Source organism: Lepidochelys kempii, chromosome 2 (genome assembly GCF_965140265.1).
Source record: "Lepidochelys kempii isolate rLepKem1 chromosome 2, rLepKem1.hap2, whole genome shotgun sequence".
Lineage (NCBI taxonomy): Eukaryota > Metazoa > Chordata > Testudines > Cheloniidae > Lepidochelys > Lepidochelys kempii.
In genome coordinates, this window is record NC_133257.1 from 243,255,361 (window position 1) to 243,279,296 (window position 23,936).

The 23,936-nt window shown below is 46.7% G+C and overlaps 1 protein-coding gene across 1 annotated transcript; it reads right to left on the reverse strand.

The window, feature by feature from the left end:
- Window positions 1–5,980: 5,980 nt before the first annotated feature.
- Window positions 5,981–9,824, reverse strand: FZD8 (frizzled class receptor 8). The gene has a single exon (XM_073334461.1). It carries the CDS (start codon window positions 9,066–9,068, stop codon window positions 7,056–7,058), a length of 2,013 nt encoding a protein of 670 aa, XP_073190562.1. The 5' UTR covers window positions 9,069–9,824; the 3' UTR covers window positions 5,981–7,055.
- Between the last annotated feature and the right edge of the window lie 14,112 nt (window positions 9,825–23,936).

Below are 23,936 nucleotides of genomic sequence, written 5' to 3' on the forward strand. Positions count from 1 at the left end.
GATTAAAGGTCTAGAAAATGTGACCTTTGAGGAAATATTGAAAAAGTAGGGTTTCATCTGGACAAGAGAAGACAGAGGGGACATAACAGTTTTCAAATACATAAAAAGTTGTTACAAAGAGGAGGGTGACAAGTTGTTCTCATTAACCACTGAGGACAGGACAAGAGGTAAAGGGCTTAAATTAAGTTAGGGAAATTTAGGTTAGATGTTAGGAAAAACTTCCTATCTGTCAGGGTAGTTAAGCACTGGAACAAAATTACCTATGGAGGTTGTGGAATCTCGGTCATTGTCTAACCTGTTCTTAAAAACCTCCAAGCACCTGTCAGGAATGGGCTAGATAATACTTAATCCTGCCTCGGTGCAGGGGACTGGACTAGATGATCTGTTGAGGTCCCTGCCAGTCATACATTTCTATAATTGTACGTGCAGGCTTTGATGAATTGAAGCATAAATCTGCAACTGGTAGTCTTTGCAGTTAGGCAAAAAGAGGATGAAGTTCACTCTTCGGGCCAGCTGAGGGCACTCCTAGCTGCTCATTAACATGCAGCAGTAAGACAAAAGCCAGAGCCCATGTTCCTGCCATTCACATATGCACACACCACAGGCCAAAGGAAACTTGTTCTGGATACTGATTTTCATCAGACACTAGTTTATTTGTAAGGATTTTTCATTTGAGAGTTGTTCATAAGGATTTACCAGCTGTTTGGGGAAAGGAAGAATCAGTTGCTCTCCCAATCAGTTTTTATTTCAGATTAACATTACTCAGGCAGTGCATCTTAATGTGAGCCTGATTAAATAAACATATTAATGATAACCAGTCACTGGAGAGCCTCAACACACTTTGAATTTGGACTATTTAGGCTAAAGTTTCCAGCCTCTCTCATTTCTTCTTTTCCCCTTTGTTCTGTACTACCTTGTGAACCTATTTTCCTCCTTCCTCTCTCATGCCTGAACCCAGAGAAACCCATTCAATATGCTGTTTTGTGTCTCTTTTAATTACTCTCTTCAAATCACTCCAGATCTCAGAATGAATTATGTATGCATCTCTGACCTATGCCCCAAAGGTTGTAAAATTTAAAGATAGCAGTTTGATTGCTAGCAGAGGCTGTCTGATCCACTGGTAGACTTGGTGTCATAGCTCAGAAAGTGTGGATGCATTTAGGGCTACTGAAGGTAGAAGATCTAAAATCAAGTGTGAGAAAAAAGGAAAAGATGACCACTTAAAGCACAGGACACAGAGTCAGAAAACATGGGTCCTATTCCTAGACCTGCAACAGAATGAATGTCAATGTAGGGTAATCTCTTCCCTGTGCTTGCTTCCCATGGGGACTTTTGTGAGAATTAATTCATTAGTGCATGTAAAGTGTTTTGAAACCATAGATTAAAGTCCTTGAGCAGTGGTACCCAAACTTGTTCCACCGCTTGTGCGGGGAAAGCCCCTGGGGGGTCGGGCTGGTTTGTTTACCTGCCGCGTCCACAGGTTTGGCTGATCGCAGCTCCCAGTGGCTGCGATTCGCCGCTCCAGGCCAATGGGAGCTGCTGGAAGCAGTGCAGGCAGAGGTCCCTCAGCTGAACCTGTGGACGTGGCAGGTAAACAAACCAGCCCGGCCCCCCAGGACCTTTCCCTGCACAAGCAGCAGAACAAGTTTGGGAACCACTGTCCTATAGGAATGAAGATATTATTATCCCAGCCTTCAGAAGGGTCAATTCAGTGTTGGATCTGAGATAGTAAGTAGTCTCTAAGGCAGTTTGTCAAACCGAAATCACATTAAATTATAACTCCATATTTTAAATACCAGGCACTATGATAGTGTGAAAAATGTCTATGATGTACTGCACAGTTCCTGCTTCAAGGCAACTGCACTCAGCTATATGAGCTCAATACACTAGAGTGATGGGCACTCTCATAAAAACCTAGACAGACAGAGCTGTCTGGTAATTTAAACATATTGAAAATGGACCCATCTTGTAAGAATTGTCCTCTATCCTCCTCCTACTATGCTCAGGAGGAATCTGTTTCCTTAGCAAATAACCTCTACTATGAGCCTGGACTTTCTCCTCCTGGCCTGAAGCAGCCTTCACTCCACAGCGTTTTGGCTTTCCTTGAGGTCCTACATCTGTCTTTTTATTTACTCCACATTGGGCAGAGCATTTAGCCTACACCAGTCTTTAGGCTCCTTGCACTGCGTTTGTTAATTTATCAGAAAGACCCTAGCAGAGGCATTCCTATCAGCTCTTGCATTTTATGTACTGTTTGGGAAGAAAAGTATTGCAGGCTTGAGATACACATCCTGTTTCTGTTCTGGAGCTTTTACAAATTAAATTGACAGACCGAAATCAATAGGAGTTTTGGTACAGCCTTCACTGAGGTCTGGATTACCAGCTTTAGAATCCTGCTCTAACTCAGACACGGACATCCGCTCTGAGCTTGGGCACTTGACTTTGCCCTTCAGCCTTAAGTTCCCTTCCCCATGTAAAGATGAACACAGTATTGCTTACATCTCTCCATAGGGTGTTGGTAAAGTTTGTCAAGCACAAAGAACTCTAGAGTTAGAAAGTACCAGGATATTTTGCTTTCTAAAGTATTATACAGGAGGATTCCACAACAGACACTCTATCCTCAACACCTCTTTTCAAGCATCTCTTGCTTTTGTTGTAACTATTTAAATAAGGGTGTGGTGGGGGGTGGTGGTTATGGCATGGGCCAAGGTAAGTTTCCCAGAATGCCTGGCTCTTAAACCCACATCATACTTTTTCAATATAGCTATACAGAAAACCCTCCTGCCGACCCAAATTCCAGTCTCACTAACTCATTATAATCATCTGTGGCAGCTGTTGGCACTGTTCATGTCAGGGAAAACTTCAAGCAGGGGCCAGAAGACTAACATATAGCTCCAAGGGAACCAACCCTATGGTGAGTTGTTATTCATTAGCATGCTCTAGTACACCTGTGAAGTTCTGCCTCCTTAAAAAGCTACAGCACTGCATTGGCATTATGGATAACAACCCACATTTTCCTTTTGAAAGACCATATAAGGAAAAGAGTCCAGGAAGAGAAAAAGTTTAAAAGGTACATTGGCCCATAGATGGGGGGGGGGGAAATAAAGTAAGCACAGTTCTTCCCATTTACCCAACTCAGCTTGGATACTAAGCTATAAGATCCTATTAACTCCCTGGGGCTTCACTGAGACATCCAACTTTTCAAAATGTTGTCACACAATCAGTTATGTAGAAAGCTGTATAATTTATAGTCTTTGCATCAGCTCTCAGTTTAAACATATATATCCTGACCACTCTGTGCTTACCATATTAATTGGTTACACAAGGATACAATGTATCTATTAGAATGTGGCCAGGAGGTGGCACTGTAGTATAAATTACTGATCAATGGTTTTAGTCCTTTTTAAGAAATATGCATTACATGCGTTTCTACTGTGATTAGTTTTTAGTAACTGTCTTGTAACTTTAGGTATATGGTAGATTGTCACCACACATTAAACTGTTCTGTAATAATTCACAGTACATTGCTTAGTTTGATCTGGAAACTGAGTCAGATTTTGAACACTGATGAATTGTGGTGGAATGACTTGTCATTGTTGAGTTGAGAAACAATGCAGTATGGTTTGTTTCAGATTTCTCTTTTCTTGTATTTCTAGTACCTTCCTATTGTTCTTCTAAAGCCCTTATTGCATATAACTTCTCCAGCCCAAACATGAGTTTTGATTTTCTAGCTTCAGACACACTTCATTGTCATTGCACCATTGTTCAGCTCTGACCCTATTTCCCACTGCTAAAAGCAAAGCCAACTGCTAACTAGCTTTGAGTCAGCTATTATGACTATGAGGTGAACCTCCATCTCTAATAATACTGACAATTTTGCAAACTACTTAATGGTTATAAGAAAGTGAAATAAATGGTAACTGTGCTGAAGAGGCAGTAGGAGGACTCAGGGTTGTACTAGTTGGCAGGATATTTCTCAAATAATTAAGTAGCTGGTAAGCTATTAACTACAAAGTCTTCATGGCTTTTTAAACTTTGTGTGCATAATCAAAGGAGGTTCCCTCAACTGGTGCTTAGGCAGAGCCACGTTACAGCTTTTTGCTAAAAGTGCTTTTATGGCAGTACTTGGGTGTCCTGCTACAGCAACCACATGCAGACATAACTCAACAAACTCTTGTAAAAATACTTCAGAATAAGTTTCTTCAAACTTTGATTCTAGAGTTGACTGTAGGTAGAGGAGCCCACATTTTATCTGGCAATAGATACTAAAATATATGACTTTATTAAGCATTCCTTAGTAGGAGGAAACTCCCTCCATAACCACTTGGAGGTTTTTTTCCTAAGTGCTAGGTAACACCCCATTCATTTTGTATGTGGTGCACATGGTGTAGGAAGTATGTTTTTAAAACCACAATCTGACTCACCTAAAGAAAAAGGCATGTCTGTAACAGTCTTGTTCAGCTATCTGTTATTGAAATAAAATATTATTCTAATACAGGCTTTGCTACAATGCTGCATAAATAGCACTAGCTAGAAGTCTTAAAGTGAGGTGTATTCCTTGTAAATATGAGCCACTTCAGTATTGTTTGTACACAGAGGTAGCAGGTCCAGCCCTTTTGTGCACCCTCTTCCCCTTTATGATTCAAGTAACACTATAAAACTGCAAAAAGAAAAGGGAGTACTTGTGGCACCTTAGAGACTAACAAATTTATTTGAGCATAAGCTTTTGTGAGCTACAGCTCACTTAAAGCTTATGCTCAAATAAATTTGTTAGTCTCTAAGGTGCCACAAGTATTCTTTTTCTTTTTGAGAATATAGACTAACACAGCTGCTACTTTGAAAACTGTAAAACTGGAAGTTCCTGTTTAGTAATGGGATCTCCTGAAGGGGACACCAAAATCAAGTCAAAACTCACTGGGACAAAGTTTTTCCCACCAATGATGATTGATGCCTATGTCATTAGTAGGGCAGTTGCCCATCTCTTATCTTGATTGACAGGTTAATAAGGGACCTGGGGCTATCTTTTCATTGCTAACACACAACCTCACCAATTGCTTTTAAATTATTACTAATCTCTCAGAAAATAAGCAGAATGAATAAAAATATCTTTCTGGAGCAAAGAACTGTCTACTGCAGCTTTTACTTCTCATGGTCTACAGAATCCTAGTTCTGAAAACATACCAGAATTTAGTCATTAATTTCCCAGCAATAAAGGATTTTTTTTTTAAAAAGAAAAACTTTTAGTTTATAATTTGCTTCAATTAGGAGTAAAAAAGAAAAGGGAGTTTTGTAGTGCAATTGTCCTGCAAAGGAAAATGCTTTAAATTGGGTAGATTATGTGAGCAGACCACCTGTAGGGCATTCATGCCTTTTTTCTATACTGCTCCATCCCATGCCCTGCTGCCTGCAGACTGGCTAACAATGCAGGGAAAAAGCTGTTTAAAAGGCTGTTCTCCCTTTTCCCTCTGCTGTTCACTAACTGTTACAAGTCTTCCTCTTTTTATTTTAAAAAAAGCCCCACATCTCTGTAATTGAAGAACTTTAAGGCTCCATGGTGGCCAATTCTGCAACAAGAGGAACCCAGCAGCAGGGAAAGAAACTTCAGACTATACATCATGTTTGGAGAAGAGAAAAGATCAAAGTTTTTCCAAACTCAAAAGAGACCAAGTTCCCTACAGATTAACCCTATTCATTTAGCTCCTCTTAAAGGAATGATGTTCTGAGCCACTGAGCAGACAGGTAAAAAGTTCAACAATTGCTAAAGCATTCTTCTGTTAATTCAACAGCCTTCTGCTCAAATAAATTAGCTTAGTCTTGACAGAAGAACAATACCTTTTCTTTTGAAATAGGACCATATTTGATATACAAAAGTTAAGTATGAAAGGTTAAGATGTTAACCTGTTAGTTTAATCTGTTAAGGAAAGACTAATCTAACAATTCTTAACTCACTGTTCTACTGTAAAACATGATCTATGGATTTGAAACATTAACCTTTACACGTTAGCAGTATGCAGCCCCTCTAAAATCAGGTGCTTACAAAAGACAGACAATAGCTATGAAAGGTAGTGTGAGTGTTCACATTCCTAAAATAACATCCATTTTACAGGATACATAACAAGGCATGTGGGAGATTACTGCCTCCTACAACTTTAGTTTACATACAGTGTGATGGCTTACAAAGCATAGAGCAGCAAAGAATTATTGTAAGGCACCTCAGGTTTTAGGACATTCAACAAGTCAGTCTAAAAATTTGTTTTTCTTTAAAAAAAACAGCCCTCACATTTTAATTTAGATAAGTAACTGCATTAAGGATTGCATTGCTAATATAGCTTATAGTGACATCTTTCAGTGACAGAGTTTACTAACACCATCTGGAATAAGCAGGGTAGGAGGAGGGGGAAGCTTGGAAAAATCATTTATCAAAAGTCATTTTATTGACAAAATAGAATACTCAAATATTTGCTCTTACAGGGGGAGCCTCTAAACTTTTTACAAAAAAAATTTACAGACTGTATAGCTTTGGATATATACATATCTTACATATTTGTACAAAGTAACAAATAATTATATAAATACATCGTTTACTGCAAAACCCGTATTTATTTTGGGTGTATAATTAAGACATGATTTGTGTGTGTGTTTAAGGCATTTGCCTGGTCATTAAGAATACCCAAAACCTGCAGTCCCATCAGGCCATCAACCTCCTCCGTTGGACTGGGTGTGGGGAGGACCCCTGCTGAAGGAAGATCTACTGCAAGTCCAGAGACAGAATCCGAAGCTGCTTCTTGTCCTGCTCGCTGCAGAAACTGCTGAGCCTCCTCCACCCTTTTCTGTCGGCACAACAATAAGCTGACGCCTTGAAGTACATGCTCCCTGCGTATGAATGGAGACGGGGAGGGAGGGGGCCGGTGCTTGGGGCCTCTGCCGGCTGAATTGTTCTGCACAAGCCGTGGCTAATGGGGACCATTAGGGGGTTCATCAATGGCACCAAACAGTGAGGGAGCATTTCATACAGGCCAGCGCCCCCCGCTCCCTACCACGGGCCTCTCCAGCTCTCACACTTGAGACAAGGGCATCTGCTTGGGGTAGGACAGCGAACTGGCGGTGCCCGATCTCCACGTTAAGCCAGTGCTGACATCGCTGTACATGGAGCCGCCGCCGCCTCCTCCTCCTCCTCCTCCCCCCAGTCCCCCCGCCGCCGTCGCGGCAGCTACCTGCCCCCCACCCCCTGCCGCCGTGGGCCCGGCGCCTGCGGCTCCCTTGCTCGCCCAGCAGCAACGGGTGCAGAGGGCCCTCCAGGACTCCAGGGTCTTCCCGGACCAGACCCAGAAGCCGGAGGTGATGCCCACCACCAGGCACATGAAGTACTTGAGCATGAAGACGGCGTAGTCGGGGCGGCGGGCCTGGTCGGGCTGCTGGTCGCGGAGGCAGGGGCAGTTGTGCGTGGCCTCCCAGCGGGGCCGGTTGTGCTGCTCGTAGAAGAGGCAGGCCACCACGCTGGCGGCCGGCACGGTGTAGAGCACGGTGAAGAGCCCCAGGCGGATCATCAGCTTCTCCAGCTTGTGCGTCTTGGTGGGGCCGCCCTGCTGCTTGATCACGCTGCGGATGCGGAAGAGCGAGACGAAGCCGGCCAGCAGGAACATGGAGCCGATGGCCAGGTAGATGAGCAGCGGCGCCAGCACGAAGCCCCGCAGGTTCTCCAGGCTCTGGTTGCCCACGTAGCAGATGCCGGCCACCGGGTCGCCGTCCACGGAGCTGAGGGCCAGCACGGCGATGGACTTGACGCTGGGCAGCAGCCAGGCGGCCAGGTGGAAGTACTGCGCGTAGCCGGCGATGGCCTCGTTGCCCCACTTCATGCCGGCGGCCAGGAACCAGGTGAGGGAGAGGATGACCCACCAGATGGAGCTGGCCATGCCGAAGAAGTACACCAGCAGGAAGACCACGGTGCACAGCGCCGGGCCTGTGCTCTCGTAGCGCACGTGCTCGGCCCCCGCCAGCTCCGGCTGCAGCTCCGCCGCGCCCCCTGCCGCGCCCCGCCCGCCCGCAGCCCCCGCCGCGGCGCTCCCGCCGGCCCCCGCCGCTCCGGCCCCCGCTCCGCCGGCTCCTGCCCCGCCGCTGCACGCCACCTTCTCGTGCCCGGCCACCAGGCGCACCAGGTAGCCGAGCGAGACGAAGAGGTAGCAGGCGGCCAGGAAGATGATGGGCCGCTCCGGGTACTTGAACCGCTCCATGTCGATGAGGAAGGTGGAGACGGTGGCGAAGGTGGAGAGGAAGCAGAGCACGGACCACAGGCCGATCCAGAAGGCGGTGAAGGCGCGCTCGTCCGGGCTGAAGTAGGGGTTGTGGCAGGGCAGCGCGCAGTTGGCGATCTGCCCCGTCTTCACCCGGTTGTAGAGCGGGTGGCGCTCGCTGGACACCGACACCATGGGCGCCCGGCACTGGCAGCCCGGCTCGCAAGGGGGAGGCGGCCGGGGCTTGCGGGGGAGCTCGGCCGGGGGCGCAGCGGCCGCGGGGGGCCTTGCCGCGCCCCCCGCCTTCCCACCGCGGTGCGGCGGCTTGGCCGGGGGCGGCGCGGCGGTGGTGAGGTCGGTGCGGTTGTAGTCCATGCACAGCGTGTCCGGGTTGCCTTGCTCCGGCAGGCGGTCGCAGCGCATCCTGTCGGGCCAGGCGAAGCCGTACTGGCGCATGAGCGGGGCGCAGCCGGCCTTGGCCCGCTCGCAGACGCTGCGGCAAGGCGGCAGCGGCTTCTTATAGTCCTCCAGGCAGATGGGGGTGTACATGCTGCAGAGGAAGAAGCGCAGGTCGGCCGAGCACTGGATCTCCACCAGCGGCCAGAACTGGTGCACCTCCAGCCCCGCCTCGTCCTGCGTGTCGTGGTTGAACTGGTTGGGCATGTAGGTGTAGTTATAGCCGATGCCTTTGCACAGGGGCACGGTGATCTCCTGGCACGACAGCTCCTTGGCCGAGGCGACGGCGGCGGCAGCGGAGGAGGCGGCGGCGCTGGAGCGCTGCAGCAGGGAGAAGGCAGCGAGCAGCGAGGTGATTTCCAGCAGGTAACTCCGCTCCATGCTCGGGGACAGGAGGCGGTCGCCCGGCAGCTCCGAGTCCGCTCTGCCCCCTAGTAGCGGAAGGCGCCGGGGGCACCGCAAAGGCCCGGAGGAATAGCCTCCCCCGGGGAGAGCAAGCGCCCCGCCGCCGGGGTGTATCGCCCTGCCGGCAGCCCCGCGTCCCGTCTCTGCCCGCCGCAGGCAGGGCGAACCCCCGGGCTCGCTGTTGCAGGTGCCAGGGAACGCACTGCCACCCTCCGCGGGGCTCGCCTGGCCGGGAAGGACACAGCCCCGGGGACGCCTCTTCTCGCCTGTCCGGGGCAGCGGGGAGCCCTGCGCACAGCCCCCGTCAGTGCCTCCTGCAGCGCTCCGGGTCCTGGACCGGCGCGTAGAGCCCGCGGGGGGCGTGCGCGCTCAGTCCGCTCGGGGGAGGCTTCGCAGCCGCTGTCGCCTCTCCTGTCGGCTCGGGGGCTGCATCCGCTGCTCCAGCGGCCGCGGCGCTCCCGGCCGGGCGCCGCAACTTTCGCCTTCAGTCCCTGCGGTGCCCAGCCAAGATGGCTGAGGGCTCCCTGAGCCACGGACCTGGCCCCCGCGGCCCCCAGCAGCCGGCCCGAACCACCGGGGGAGGGGTCCCCGGTGCCCCTGCAGCCGCGCGAGCTTCCCGAGCCCGCAGCAGCACGGTCCGGCCGCAGGCGCTGTAATCCCCCCGCGCCGCTGCGGAGCCACCTGGGTCTCGGCAGCCACAGCGCCCTTTGCACAACTTCTCGCTCTCGGGCCCCGGCAGCGCCAGGCCGGGCACCGCGCTCTCATGAATATTTATACCGAGCGCTGCCGGGCCCCGCCCCTCGCGCCCCAGCCACCTATCACGCGGGCTGCGGGCGGGGAGCAGGGAAGCCGGCCCGCAACCTCCCTTAAGGTGGAACGGACTCAGCGCTCTGCCCTCCGCACCTTGTTTGCGAAATCCGCTGTGCTCATTCTCCCTCACGATTTTCTACGGGCGATGTCTGTTCCTTTAAGGTGCAGTTTATGAGCTGTAAATGTTTCCTGGCAGACAAGTAGTGAAGAGAATTCTTAAACAAGGAAGGGGAGACTCCCTTCTAGTTTGGGGGCATTTCTTTTCCTTTTCGTGGTATGGTTTCAGAGACCTCTGGCTACTGCTTTGCCTAGGAGTAAGAATAAGTTTTCATCTGTGTTTTAAAATCCTCTACTTATCAAAGCGCCAGGGTTCCTGAGAATGCATTCCCGGTGAGCGTCGATCTTCAGTGCTTTCTGCAAACAATGTAAAACAGTGCGAGTATTCGCTTCTCTATCTATATTAGAATATACTACAAAATATTAAGGCCAAATCCCAACCAGATGGGAGGTTGGACCTGCAGACAAGCCTGGGAATAGCCTCCACTGGCTGAAGTGGGAATACTGGTGGCAGAAAACCGTGCTCGGGTAGATGTAGCCTCCTGGTCTTACATATTTTGTTGGGTTTTTTAAAATCAGCGCTTCTCTAAAGCCACCGTACCTTTTAGGCTGCCATATACAATACATCTGTCCAAAAAAAAAAAGGGGGGGGGGGAGAAGCTATTAATGATGTCAGCTACCACTAAGGATATGTAGTAGATAAAGCATAAAACAAAATTTTAGCCTGAGATATATAAAAAAAAGTCATAAAAATGCACTCACCAGAGAGAGCAATTCATTAAACTGATATTTATATGGAATTTGAGTTATCCCAGTGAAACTGACAGCTGGTTAAATTTTGTGTGTCATTTTAGAGAGGCTGTGCTTCCTCACCAAGAGCTGCTTAAAATAGATACTGTTTACACTTGGTGGCAGGATCATATCGCCCTGCAATGGAAGTTTCAGTAGGAGCTTGGATTCTACGCAGTGGAACACAGATAAGTTCAAGTTTACCTCAGTCTCTTGCCCGGAGAGAGGGCAAGTTTACAGTGTTGAGAATTGTTTTGCAACAGCACAGATAAGGATTAAGGGCAGCTGATGGAGCGCAGCTCCATATGCTGCACATGATTTAGTTATTCCTTAGACTGTCAGAGCCAATTCTGAATGAATACAATTTAGGCCTTGGGGGACCCACCTCTAAATCCCGACATAGTCTTTCAGTCATTACTGGTACCTGGGGGTCAAAGAGCATCGGTAGTTTATATAAATGCCTATGTTTGTGCCCCCAAATTGTTACCTCTTTAGGGTCCAGATCTTTGTATCAACTGTAAAGTAGAAGTCTCTGCCGAGTTCAGTGATTGGGGGGGGGGGGGGAAGGAGGAGGAGGAGAAGAAGAGAAGATAGTGACATTAAGAAGAATTTCTGCTTAATAAGTGATGGCATTGTCACTCTTAATGTTTAAAGTCTATTCATCTGACTGCTTGACATGGTGGTTGGCTGTTTCTTGTAAAGTCTCCTTCTGCTGGATTAGTGATAACGTTGGTCTTAATCAGACCAGCTGGTGTTTTTTGGGGGTTTGGGCGCATTGACAGAAATTTTTGGGAACATTGTTGATAATATAGGGTCATCTTCTTCCCCAGTTTTTACTCAGAGCAGTTGACGAGGGCGGGGGGGGGGGGGGAAGAGGGGAGAGATATATAACCTGCCATGGATGTGTCACTGGACTGTTACCCACCTTCTAAATAATTGTTCCAAGTCTCATTTCAGGAAGGATCTGCCTAGGAGACAAAGCGTAGTTACTTGGATGAACCTAAAGTGAGGTCTAGTTGAGTGCAAGAATCCCGAAAGTGAGGGAGATTTAATGGCTCAGTGAGACACCTGGAAATATCCTTTCGAAAGGGGGAAAATAAAAAATAGACTGAAAATTAATCCCAAAACCACAGCATCTCCCTCCGAAAGGCAGATATGTAAAATAAACGTGGTTTAAATAGTCGATTGGACAAATCTCTCCAACAGGTAGGTACTCAGTAGGGAACAATATCTAGGCGGGGGGGGGGGGAGTGTTCCTCTTTTGATTCCAGTAGTTTCAGGGGTTCTGAACTAATCGCCCGCTTTCAAGTTGCACTTCTAGGATGTAGGTAAAACGAGATTGCAGTGGGGATTTCGGCTTCTTTATCTGCCACTTGTTAGTGCTTCAATTAACCCTTCCCCCTCACTTTCTAAACCACCTTAAACGAGAGAAGCTAGGGAGGCGGCGGGGAGGCCGGCAGCCTGGCAGGTTCATTTACGCTTGTTAGGACATCCCAGGGGGTTGTCTTACTCCTAGAATGGAGTGTTTATTTTTTAATTGATGTGCTGTTTCATTTAGCACTTGTATGGAGCTCACGCTGGGGCTGTAATTACTGTAATCGCAGGAACAAGCGTTTCAGTGAGCCAGGAGGGTGGCAATGCGGTGGGATTTATTTTTGGTAGTGGCAAATTTTGTGACTTGTCAGGTTTCGAACCAGAAAAATCTAGTGTTAGGAAATTAAGTTGTTGGGGGAAGGAATGTAAATCTTCATCAGAAGCTGGCGGTCAAGCTATTAAATGGGAATTTGTAGGAAATTAAACACGTGGCACAAAACCAGAGCGAGCAGTTGTTATGCTGCTTCTGCTCACAGGCTCCTCTCCCTTCCTTTTTGATTTAAATGAATACAGAGATTATCTAGTTGGAAGGAAATGGGTAGTAATGAGGCAATAAACAAGTTTCCTATGTAATCATTTCGGTAACTTGCCAAACTCTCAAATTCTCCTTCCCTCGCCCTCCACCCAAGGGAAACCCGATAATTACAAGCAAAACATCGCAGATCCGCATTTAAATACCATGCTTTACCATTTTGTGTTATAGCGATTTCAGGTCACAAAATTCCTCTTACAGAAGTTTTCCTGTTTAGTTTTGAGTTTGACAAAACGTCTGCTAAAGGGTCTGAAATCTCCCCTTTCAGAAATATTGATAATTTAAGCACAATGGTATGGGCCCAGTAATGTTGAAAATACAAGGAAAGGAACTCTGAAAACTTTCCACCTTTGATAACTTCGTCCCTTAATCATTTGGAAAACCTCTTTCAGGTCACTCACTAGACCTGGATCTGATGATGATATTAGGAGGTGTTGCTTTGGTGCGTACTTCAAGTACCTCAATTAAAACTTTCTACAGGGTGTAAAAATGAGGAAACCCAGTCCTACGATCTGGTATGAATCTGTAAATTACCACTCTGACAGGAACAATACTGGTTGTTATAAAGTACCTTTTTACACCCTGCTTAGACACCGCACTGCCGAGACAACAGATGTGAAGTGACTGTTTCCAAAAGCAACAGATGCTGTAAAGTTTACATTGCCCTATTTCAGCCTGGAAACTCAGGAGATGTGTTGAATGCTACAGTTTAGAATTACTCTGTTAGAAGTGCAGGGGGAGGAAAATCACAGTTTCTCAGTAATAGGTGTGGCTTAAATTTTACTGTCACTCAGTTATGTGTTTCCTGCTTTTTTATAATTTTGTGAAAAGAGATGTAACCCCACTACAAAAAATCAGAAGCCATTCAATAACAGAATTCCGTATTGAAGTTTTCTAAGCAAAAGCAGCATAAACTTAGTCATAGAATAAACTTGTAGCATGTTATAAATTCAGAACTTGATCATTCCTTTGGCTTATTAATGAAAGGTGTCTAAAGCCCCTGAAGTCTGTTTTGACAATCCCAGTTACTATCTCCCTGTAAAAAAATAAAGAAATACAGTAAGTGAGGATACTTGTGCAGTCAGCTGAAGAAAGGTTTGGATTGATTCAAAGCAATGGAAATAGGCTCAATCTGCATTTCTTGTGTACCTAATCCTTCCCCTAAAGACAATGGACATTTTGAGGTATACAAGGAATGCAGGATCAGGTTTTAACTGTGTGTGTGTGTGTTTTCTCCTCAGGGAAAAAAAAGCAGCTGCTTTCTGAAAAGTTACGCTTCACTATAGTAAGGTAAATAACTTAGAGCAATTTCAGAACAGATGTCCAGTCATCAAATCATGCACAAGTATAAAGCCAGCAGATGAAGGCAAGGAACAGTTACAGATAGTATAATCTTTTGCAAAAGTATTGATTAGCAAGTAGATGCCCATGCCCCAACTGTCACAGGTATTCCGTTACTTTAGGAAAGCAAAATTCTTGATAGTTTGATGTGCCCAAGGATTTGAATAATTCTCAAGGGATTGTCTAATATTACCTCTAAAATGTCCATAAAGTAACTTATTAGACATAACCTTGTGCCCTGAATGTTACCAGATAGCAACCAAATAACCCAAGATACAGGTGTTTTAATATCACATCCTAGTAATTGTTTCCTGAATATTCTTTGAAGGGAAAAATCTCAACAGCCTCAACTGAAATAATCTTTAAAAGTGTATTTTGACTAGTTCTCTTTATTAGCTGAGACACTTCCACAATATCCAGGAGGGCAGCAAGACGGTCTTTTAAATTCCTGTAGAAAATGTCATACTAAAGTATAGTACAGCACATTAGACATTAGTGAGATCAGTTAATTGAAATGCATTTACAGCCACACACTCACTTTGATAGGGAGGCCACAATCAATTTAGGATAGTTATCCCAAAATTTATAGGAATAAAGCCTCCACTGAAGTTCATAGACTAAGTTCAGAAGAGACCCTTATGATTATCGAGATTCTAGAGAGTGACCTCTTGTATAATAGTGGCCATAGAATTACATCCCATGATTCCTGCATCAGATCACTTACGGTTGAACTAACAACTCTTTTTGAAAAATATCCAGGTTTGATTAGAAGACTTCAAGTGATGGGTAATCTACCACTTCTGTAGGGAAACTGTTCAATACTTTTAAAAATGTTCATCTTATTTCCAATCAACTTGTTTAGACTCAAGTTCCAGCTATTGGATCTTTTCATTTGTTCAGTCACTGTGTGCTGGCCTGGGTGCTGTCAACTCTGACAGCTTGCTCAGCCAGTGCACAAGGTAGTTAGCCAGCTGAAGGCCTCCCTCACTCTTCTCCCTATAGGAGATCTCCCCATTTCCCCTACAGTGCCCCTCAGCTCCTGCTCTGCGGCTCTTCAAGCAATAATCTAGCAATGCCAGTCCCTGCCCCCTTCATGACCTCTTCCAGTATTGTCATCTTCCTGTTGATTAGTACCTCAGTCTGAGGAGGAGAAAACGTGTCCTGTGGGGGATACTGTTGGGGGAGGGAGGGCAGAAAGGGAGAGATTGCAGTCTGTTAGTGACTACTGCTTGCTGGCTGAGAAACAGCCAAGCAGGAACATGGGTCAGAAAGGATTACTTGACAATGACCCTGCAAGGGCAGGCGACATACCACGTTGTGGTGGTGGAGGAGATGGTTGCCGAAGAGGGCACTCTGTTGGCAGATTAACGAGTTTTGCCAGTTGAAGCTGTCCTCTGACAGTTGGCAGATGTCCCACCTGGATTGTGCAAACTTTACACTGTTTTAGGATGGGTAGCTTGGGCTACCCAAGACACAACTGGTAAATCAATCAATTGCTATACATTGTCAAGGGCTGGGGTCTGTTAATAGCAAATACTTATCTTGCTGGTCTTCTCAGTTCCTTTGGGCCTCGCTTACAGGGGAATATCCTTAATATTTACTAATTGCACAGCTCTACTGGTGGGGGTACTAATGTAGGCAGGCCACTGGCAATAGTTGCCATTAATTAAGATGATTTGACCTGCTTTGGGCAGGATTAGTTGACATGGTGGCTAAAATAACATCTGCTGTACACTATAACTCATATCTGCTACCAGTGCAGAAGAGTCTAGTGCAGACACAACCTTGAGAGGCTAGTTGACAGTTTATACAAATGAAGTGTAATGCTCTAATAGGCTGCAAATGTTAACCCGCCACCCCCACACTGGAACCCATACTAGGTATCATTGAAAAGTTACAACCCATAGTCAAGGGAGATGCCATCCTGAAAGACATCTTTCCTGAACTCCCTCTTCTGGCTTTCAAACAACCTCCCTCCTCAAACTCAGAGTCAGAAGCAAGGTCCCCATAGACTGGGTGGGCAAACTACAGCCCGTGGACCATGTTTGGCCTGTCAGGCCTTTTAATCCAGCCCTCGAGCTCCTTCCGGGAAGCAGGGTTAGAGGCTTCCCAGCTGGAGCGCCAGAGCAGGGTCAGGGGCTTACCGTGCAGCTCCCTGAAGCAGTGGCAACATGTCTCCACTCCAGCTCCTACACGTAGGGGCAGCTAGGGGGCTCTCCGCCTGCTGCCCCTGCCTCAAGTCCTCCCCCCGCAGCTCCCATTGGCTGGGAACCACAGCCAATAGGAGCTGCAGGAGCGCTGCCTGCTAGACAGGGCAGCACACAGAGCCCCCTAGCTGCACCTCCACATAGGAGCTGGAGAAGGGACATGCCGCTGCTTCCAGGAGCTGCTTGAAGTAAGTGCTGCCTGGAGGCTGCACCCCTGAGGCATCCCTCCCTCCCCCCAATGCCCCAACCCCAGCCCTGATCCCCTTCCCACCCTCTAAACCTCTTGGTCCCAGCCCAGAGTACACGCCTCAGCTCCACCCCAGAGCCCACACCCTCAGCCAGAGCCCTCACTCCAACTTCCAATTTTGTGAGCATTCATGGCCCACCATACAATTTTATGCCCAGCTGTGGCCCTCAGGCCAAAAAGTTTGCCCACCCCTGCCATAGGCCATTAGACACCAACCCAAAGCGGCACCAGGCACTACCAGAACAACAGATGCAAACCCTGAAGACATATCTCCATTTCTGTGATGACAAACACCCCCTGCAACACACTTTTCAAGTTCCCTGGGCCCTACACAGGTCTATCACAACACGTGCTGTAGCTCAGGGGGTTTCAATCTTATTCTTTCTGAGGTCCCATCCTCCCCCCAACATGCTATATGGAGTAAGGCAAAGACTCACTGGTGCAGCACCTCCTGCTGGTCATCTTGGGAATTAACTCTTCCCCAGCTTTGGAGCATCCTCTGCTGGCCAGTCTCTTGCCTGCCACTAGCCCTGTATCCCTCCTGGACCCTAGTTCCCTTTACCTTTGGGGTTCTGCCCCAACAATGCCCCCTCATTCTAGGTCTCCCTTCCCAGGGGAACCCCCAATCCTCTAAACCCACCTTGCCTCAGTAGCTACTGCCAGTCATCATCTAGCCCCCACTCACTGGGGCAAACTGCAGTATAATGGTAACATCATTAGCAAGGGGTTAGGACCTGCTGCCTTTGCCTATTCCCAGGCTGTGTCTCTGCAGCCCCAGTACCTCTGTAGGCCTTCACCAAGGCTTGTAACCTGGGGTTTACCAGGCTGGAGTTCCCCAGCTCCCTTACCCTATTCCCTATCACTGCTCCAGCTCACGTACCTTCCTCTCAGGCAGCTAGCCCTTCTCCCTCTACAGCTGGAGAGAGACTCCCTCAGCTCCTGGCCCACAGTCCTCTTATCAGGGCCAGCTGGACCCTAATTGAGCTGGCCACAGCTATGGCTGTTTCCCCAATCAGCCTAACTTGGCTGCTTTTAACCCCTGTTCTCCAGAAGTGGGGCATTTGCCCCTCTACACTATAAAAACTCCACAGCCCACCTGTGCCATGATTACTTTTCTACATATAAAAGCCAAGGCCAGCATTATGGGGTAGCAAGCAGGTCAATTGCCTAGGGCCCCACATCACTGGGGCCCCATGAAGCTAATTTGTTCAGGCTTTAGCTTCAGTCCCGGTTGGTGGGGCTCCGGGTTTCAGCCCTGCATGGGGGGCTTCAGCTTTCTGCCCCAAGCCCCAGTGAGTCTAATACTAGCCCTGCTTGATGGCCCCCCTAAAACCCTGATCCCTGGTTGAGAATTGCTGGTGTAGCTCATCCAGTGCACTACATGCCTGGGTGACTCGCTGAGGTGAGTCAGGGTCTGGAGGTGGCACTCCCCACCAGCCCAAGTGGCTTTGCACCCTGGGTGGCTACCTCGCTTGCCCTGGTTACAGCCCTGAATGAGACAATTGCTGTGCTGTGGAATGAACTCATACAGGAAAATGCTAAGAGACACACACCATCACCTATGTCACAAAGGGATCATTCTATATGTGCCCTCTCAGGATATGTCTTCACTACCAACACTAAAGTGCTGCCACGGCGGTTTAGCCGCCGCACCGGTGCTGGAAGAGAGCTCTCCCAGCGCTGTAAAAACCCACCCCCACGGGAGGAGTAGCTCCCAGTGCTGGGAGTGCGGCTCCCCTTGCTGGTGTACCGTCTACGCTGCCACTTTACAGCACTGAAGCTTGCATTGCTCAGGGGTGTGTTTTTTCACACCCCTGAGCGAGAAAGTGTCAGTGCTGTAAAGTGGCCGTGTAGACAAGGCCTCCTTCCTCATCCTCAAGGGAAAGCTGCACGACACCTTTAAGCGACGAGCCTGAGAGCTTAAATTCATAACTTTGCTAGATACTAAAAATCATGGACTGAATAGACAAAGTGGATTTATGGGTTATTAAAACAAGCTATAACCCACAAATTCTTCCTCCCCCAGCCTTTTCTCTTCCCCTGGCCCCCATTTCCCCCTATGACTGGAGAGGTGTTAACTGGCCACTTCACCTTTGAATGGCCCCTGGAAATGTGTTAATTACTTATGCTAAATAATCTGTTCCACACTGTATTTAGCTGTGACACCTTGAGTACCTTTCCCAGACCTGTAGAAGAGCTCTGTGTAAGCTCATCTCTCTCACCAATAGAAGTTGGTCTAATAAAAGAGATTACCTCACCCACCTTGTCTTGAGAACATTAACTGACCAACAAGCATTTAACAGGAGGAAACATGCCATTAACATGAACAAAAAGAAAGGTGATGCTTCACATCATTTATCCAATTGACTTGATAATGTGAAATAGAGCAATATTTAGAAAGCAAATTAGTTCAGCTAGCTGCATCAGGAGCAACTTGTAATAGGGTTAGAACCTTGAGGAATACAAAATTGTTTTAAATTGTGGTACTATGTTTAGTGGGGTTTTTTTCCTGAAGCACATTGAGCTGTTAGTGAGGTTGTATCATTTAAAGCAATGGGTTTTACTCCTGTTAAGTGTTTGATGTGCATGCATTTTAACTTGTTTATTGGTCCTAATTGCTGCTTAGATACAGGATGCACAATGGCAATAATTTGTTAATACAGAATGATAAAAATCACATTTAAAGAAAATCCTTACCCAAGTTTCTAATTACACCTCTTATCATTCATCCAGCTTATTTACTCTTTGTATTCCAATTATCTTGGAAAAAGAAGCATGATCTCTGAGGACCTGATCCTACCACTATGCTTAAACTGAGTAGAACCATAAGTAGTCCTACTGCTTTAATTGGGATAATTTGTGGCGTAAGGAGCTACTAAACATGATCTGGACACTAATTGTTCTTGGCCTTTGGCTCTCTAGCTCTAGCACAATGGTGGTGCCAACACTGTGGGGGAATGTTTAAAACTTTTTATTAACACTTAAAATACAGTTTCTCTTATCAAACTTTGCAGAAGCTTTAACAAAATCTAAACTGCAGCCTATTGCAAGGCCAAGGTGGAATAATGAGGAAAGACAGTGCAGGGCTTCTGGATTAATCCAAACTAACAGTAATTTGTCAAGTCTCTAGCTATTTTCAATACACTGAGTCTAAAAACTGTAAACTTAAATAATAAAGAACAGATCGTATGGGACACAGTCTGTTTCCCTCAGGGCTTACAGTCTCTGTTTAGCATAATCCTCACCTCTTTCCCACCAATGAAGCCTAAATAGGCTCACCTGAATTTAACTAGCTCCCAAATGCTAGTGCCTCCCTGAGTTTTCTCTTAGGGCATGGCTACACTTGCAGATGTAGAGCGCTTTGAGTTAAACCAGCCTTCATAGAGCGCAGTAGGGAAAGCGCTGCAGTCTGTCCACACTGACAGCTTTGAGCGCACTGGCATGACCACATTTGCGGCACTTGCAGCAGCATTGGGCGCGGTGCATTATGGGCAGCTATCCCAGTGTGCAAGTGACTGTAACAGTGACTTTTCAAATTGGGGGGGGGGAGTGGAGTGTGTATGTGGGGGGAGAGAGAGTGGGTTTTTGGGGGGCTGAGAGCATGTCAGCGTGCTGTCTTGTAAATTCAGACAGCAGCAACCCCCCCTTCCCTCCCTGCCTCTCTCTCTCACACACAGCATTCCACACTAATGGTTGCTTTGTCTCGGAGCAGATAAGCAGCCGGCTGTCAGAAATGGAGCTTTCAAAGGGCATATCCGCATTCCTGCAGTGATTCAAAAACAATGACAAGAGTGGCCACTTGACTTAAGGGGATTATGGGACGTTTCTGGAGGCTGATCAGAGTGCAATAATGCAACACCTCGTCCTCACTGGTGCTGCGGTGCTCCGGTGGGGGCGCAGCAAACGTTATTCCACTCGCCGAGGTGGAGTACCAGCAGCGCTGTAGCCGCGGAGTCAGAGCGCTCTACGTGACTTGCCAGTGTGGAGAGGAAGTGAGCTAGTGCGCCCGGGTCTCCTTTATTGCGCTGTAACTCGCAAGTGTAGCCAAGCCCTTAGTTTTTGCTGGCTGTTAACTCCCAGAAGCTCAGGCTCTTGCCTGGCTTGGTTTGATCTCCACTTAGGGATGCCCCTTGGGTATGGTGTAGTAGGGCTTCAGGATTCCCACAGGGGATGCTAAAAGACCTGTGCAGCCCTCACAAGGTCTAAATTAAGTTGGAAGTTAAGTCACAGCATACAAATGCTCTGTTTTCATGTTACCACCACCTTTCTGTGTGCAGGCATGGGGTACCTAAAACTTCTAAGCGGCACCTTTTTCCTGAATCAGGCTGCAAAGTGAGTGGAAATCCACGCAGGTGGAGAGAGCTATTGTAGTAGATCCTAAAGCCTGAATGTCAATGTGAAAGGGATTTTACCAGAGCTGGTCAAAATCATTTTTTCTTCAGAAAATTTTGATGAAAATGAAACTTGAATTTTTTCTAAACTTCCATGGAAAACTTCGATTTTTTGGTGGAAACTGGAATACTGAAAACTTCTGTTGGAATTTTAAAAATCTCCATTTGGAAATGTTGTGCAGTCCCTCCTGGGAGTTATAATTTAGATGCCTCCCCTTCTCCAAAGGCCAGGATCCCTGGTCTGATCACATCTCCCATGGTGATGTCTCTATGTAAAAGAATAAATGGACACAAATCAGATGTCAAGAATTATAACATTCATAAACCAGTCGGAGAACACTTCAATCTCTCTGGTCATGCGATTACAGACATGAAAGTTGTGATATTACAACAAAAAACCTTCAAATCCAGACTCCAGTGAGAAACTGTTGAATTGGAATTCATTTGCAAATTTGATACAATTAACTTAGGCTTGAATAGAGACTGGGAGTGGCTAAGTCATGCAAGGTAACCTATTTCCCCTTGTTTTTTCGTACCCCCCCCCACCTCCCCGCAAACGTTCTTGTTAAACCCTGGATTTGTGCTGGAAATGGCCCACCTTGATTATCATACACATTGTAAGGAGAGTGGTCACTTTAGATAAGCTATTACCAGCAGGAGAGTGGGTTTGTGTGTGTGGTGGTGGGGGGGGAGGGGGTGGAGAAAACCTGGATTTGTGCTGGAAATGGCCCAACTTGATTATCATACACCTTGTAAGGAGAGTGATCACTTTAGATAAGCTATTACCAGCAGGAGAGTGGGGTGGGAGGAGGTATTTTTTCATGCTTTGTGTGTATATAAAAAGATCTTCTACACTTTCCACAGTATGCATCCGATGAAGTGAGCTGTAGCTCACGAAAGCTTATGCTCAAATAAATTGGTTAGTCTCTAAGGTGCCACAAGTACTCCTTTTCTTTTTGCGAATACAGACTAACACGGCTGCTACTCTGAAACCCATGATGATGTTCCACGGTCTCCTCTCTTGCAGAGGGCAGGTGGTACATTGGAGGAGTTCCTAACTGTGTTGCATCATGGGGATGTTACCCAGCTGAACAGCTCAGTCCACTGAGAAAACTGGGTACATGAAGCAAACAAACTACAATTCCCATGATGTACTGCAGCAGTATTTCTAAATTGAACTAGGTCCGTTTTCAGCCAAAATATTTCAGCTTATTGGTGTTTGGCTTTTTGATTAAAAATAAACATTCTTTAGCAAGTAGACACTTTTCCTAAAAAATTTTGTTTAGCTGAAAACCAAATTTTCCATTAAAAAAAAAAAGTTTCAACCGAAAATTTTTGGCCAGCCCTATATTTTATCTTCTTAATTTCACAGACTCAGTTTGTCTGAGTGAGCCTGTAGGGGGTTTCTTCCTTTGTTAGGTATCTGTTTAGTTTTCACTGATATGACATCTGCCTCCGTTTCCAGCTACATTCAACTTTGTTCTAGTTCTCCTTGCTATTGCAGCATTTTACAAATCTTAAAATGCTAGTTCCCAATTGGCCGAACTTTGACTGGTGATGTGTGCATTACCAACACATCTATTTCAAGGGATGTGACAATTTTGCTTTTTTGAATGGGTTCAGATACCAAATATAAGCTATTGCACTGATTGAATAATGGATATAGGTAACAGATAATATCAGCAACATAAATGTAGTTCTGTCCCATGCCCAAGTAGAGTGGTGTATGAGACAAAGATTTAATCCAGGATTTGGCAACGAATTATTCATCGATATTTAGCAGAATTAAATCTTCAAAAACAGAGGTTCCTGATCTAGCTAATGTTCCTAATCCTCCCAGCATGAAAACTACATGCTTTTGAGGAAGGCATAAACCTCACAAGAATGATAACGTAGTGAATATAGTTGGTTCTAATGAATATAAACTATTGCAAATCTTGTATCTCAAGTATCTTGTTCACTGTTACTGTTACAGAAATCTTGCAACTTTAGTTACAATGTCTAAAAACCTACTACATGTATTAATATATAATTATGACTATGATCTAAAGCCCATTGGAGTCAACGGAATCTCTCCCTCTGACTTCAGTGGGCTTTGGATCAGGCCCTAACCAAAGAAAACAAAACTATGCTAATGTCAACGTGCAAGGAGGATTGAGTGATGTAATATCAGTTCAGTTTTCCTTTTTACAGCAGACTCTGTCCAGTATTATCAAAGGAACCAGAAGCATGTGTCATTTCTTCAATGCAAGATCATTGTGATCCTCTGAGTTGTTTTTCATCTCATCCTCTTAGAGGATCACCGTTACTGTGTCACAAACACAACATACTTGTAGCTCTCTGTTCTTGTTTCGTTAGCAATACCGTGCTTGTACCCTTCTGCAAGCATTTAAGGCCCCAAACCTACAAACAACAACATAAGTAAAGCTTTATATATACACACAGTAGAACTCCCTATTTTATGAAGTAATTCGGGATTGAGGAGTTCAGAAATGGAACATCTCAAAATTCCATTAGGTACAGTGCATAAATTGCAGTATGGTGCAATGCATTGCTTTCTTTTTTGTCCTTCAAACCGTTGCAAAGTGATTTTCAATGCACCAAGGCGATATCAACGTCCTCATCAACATCATTTCCATTATCTGACTATTTCGCCCCTCCCCAGTCCCCTTCAGGAAAAATGGTTTAACTCAGGGTTCTCAAACTCAATTTACCTTAGGGCCAGTGCCAGTCCTCAAATCCTCCCAGTGGGCTAATAATGTCACTCATGCCACCCAAAACCCACCCCCCCAAACTCCGCCCACCACCTTCCTAAGGCTCTGGGAGGGAGTTTGGGTGGAGGTGGGGGAAGGGATCTGGGCTGCAGGCTCTGGGATGGATTTTGGGTGCTGGGTGCAGGCTTTGGGCTGGGGCAGGGGGTAGGGGTGTAGGCTCTGGGAAGGAGTTTGGGGCTGGGAGGGGGTGTGTGGGAAGAGGAGGGGGTGCAGGCTATGGGAGGGAGTTTGGGAAGGGGTATGTGGGGAGGAGATGGGGTGCAGGCTCTGGGAGGGGGTCGGGGGCACGGTGCTTACCTGGGGCTCCAAGGCGGGGCGGGCT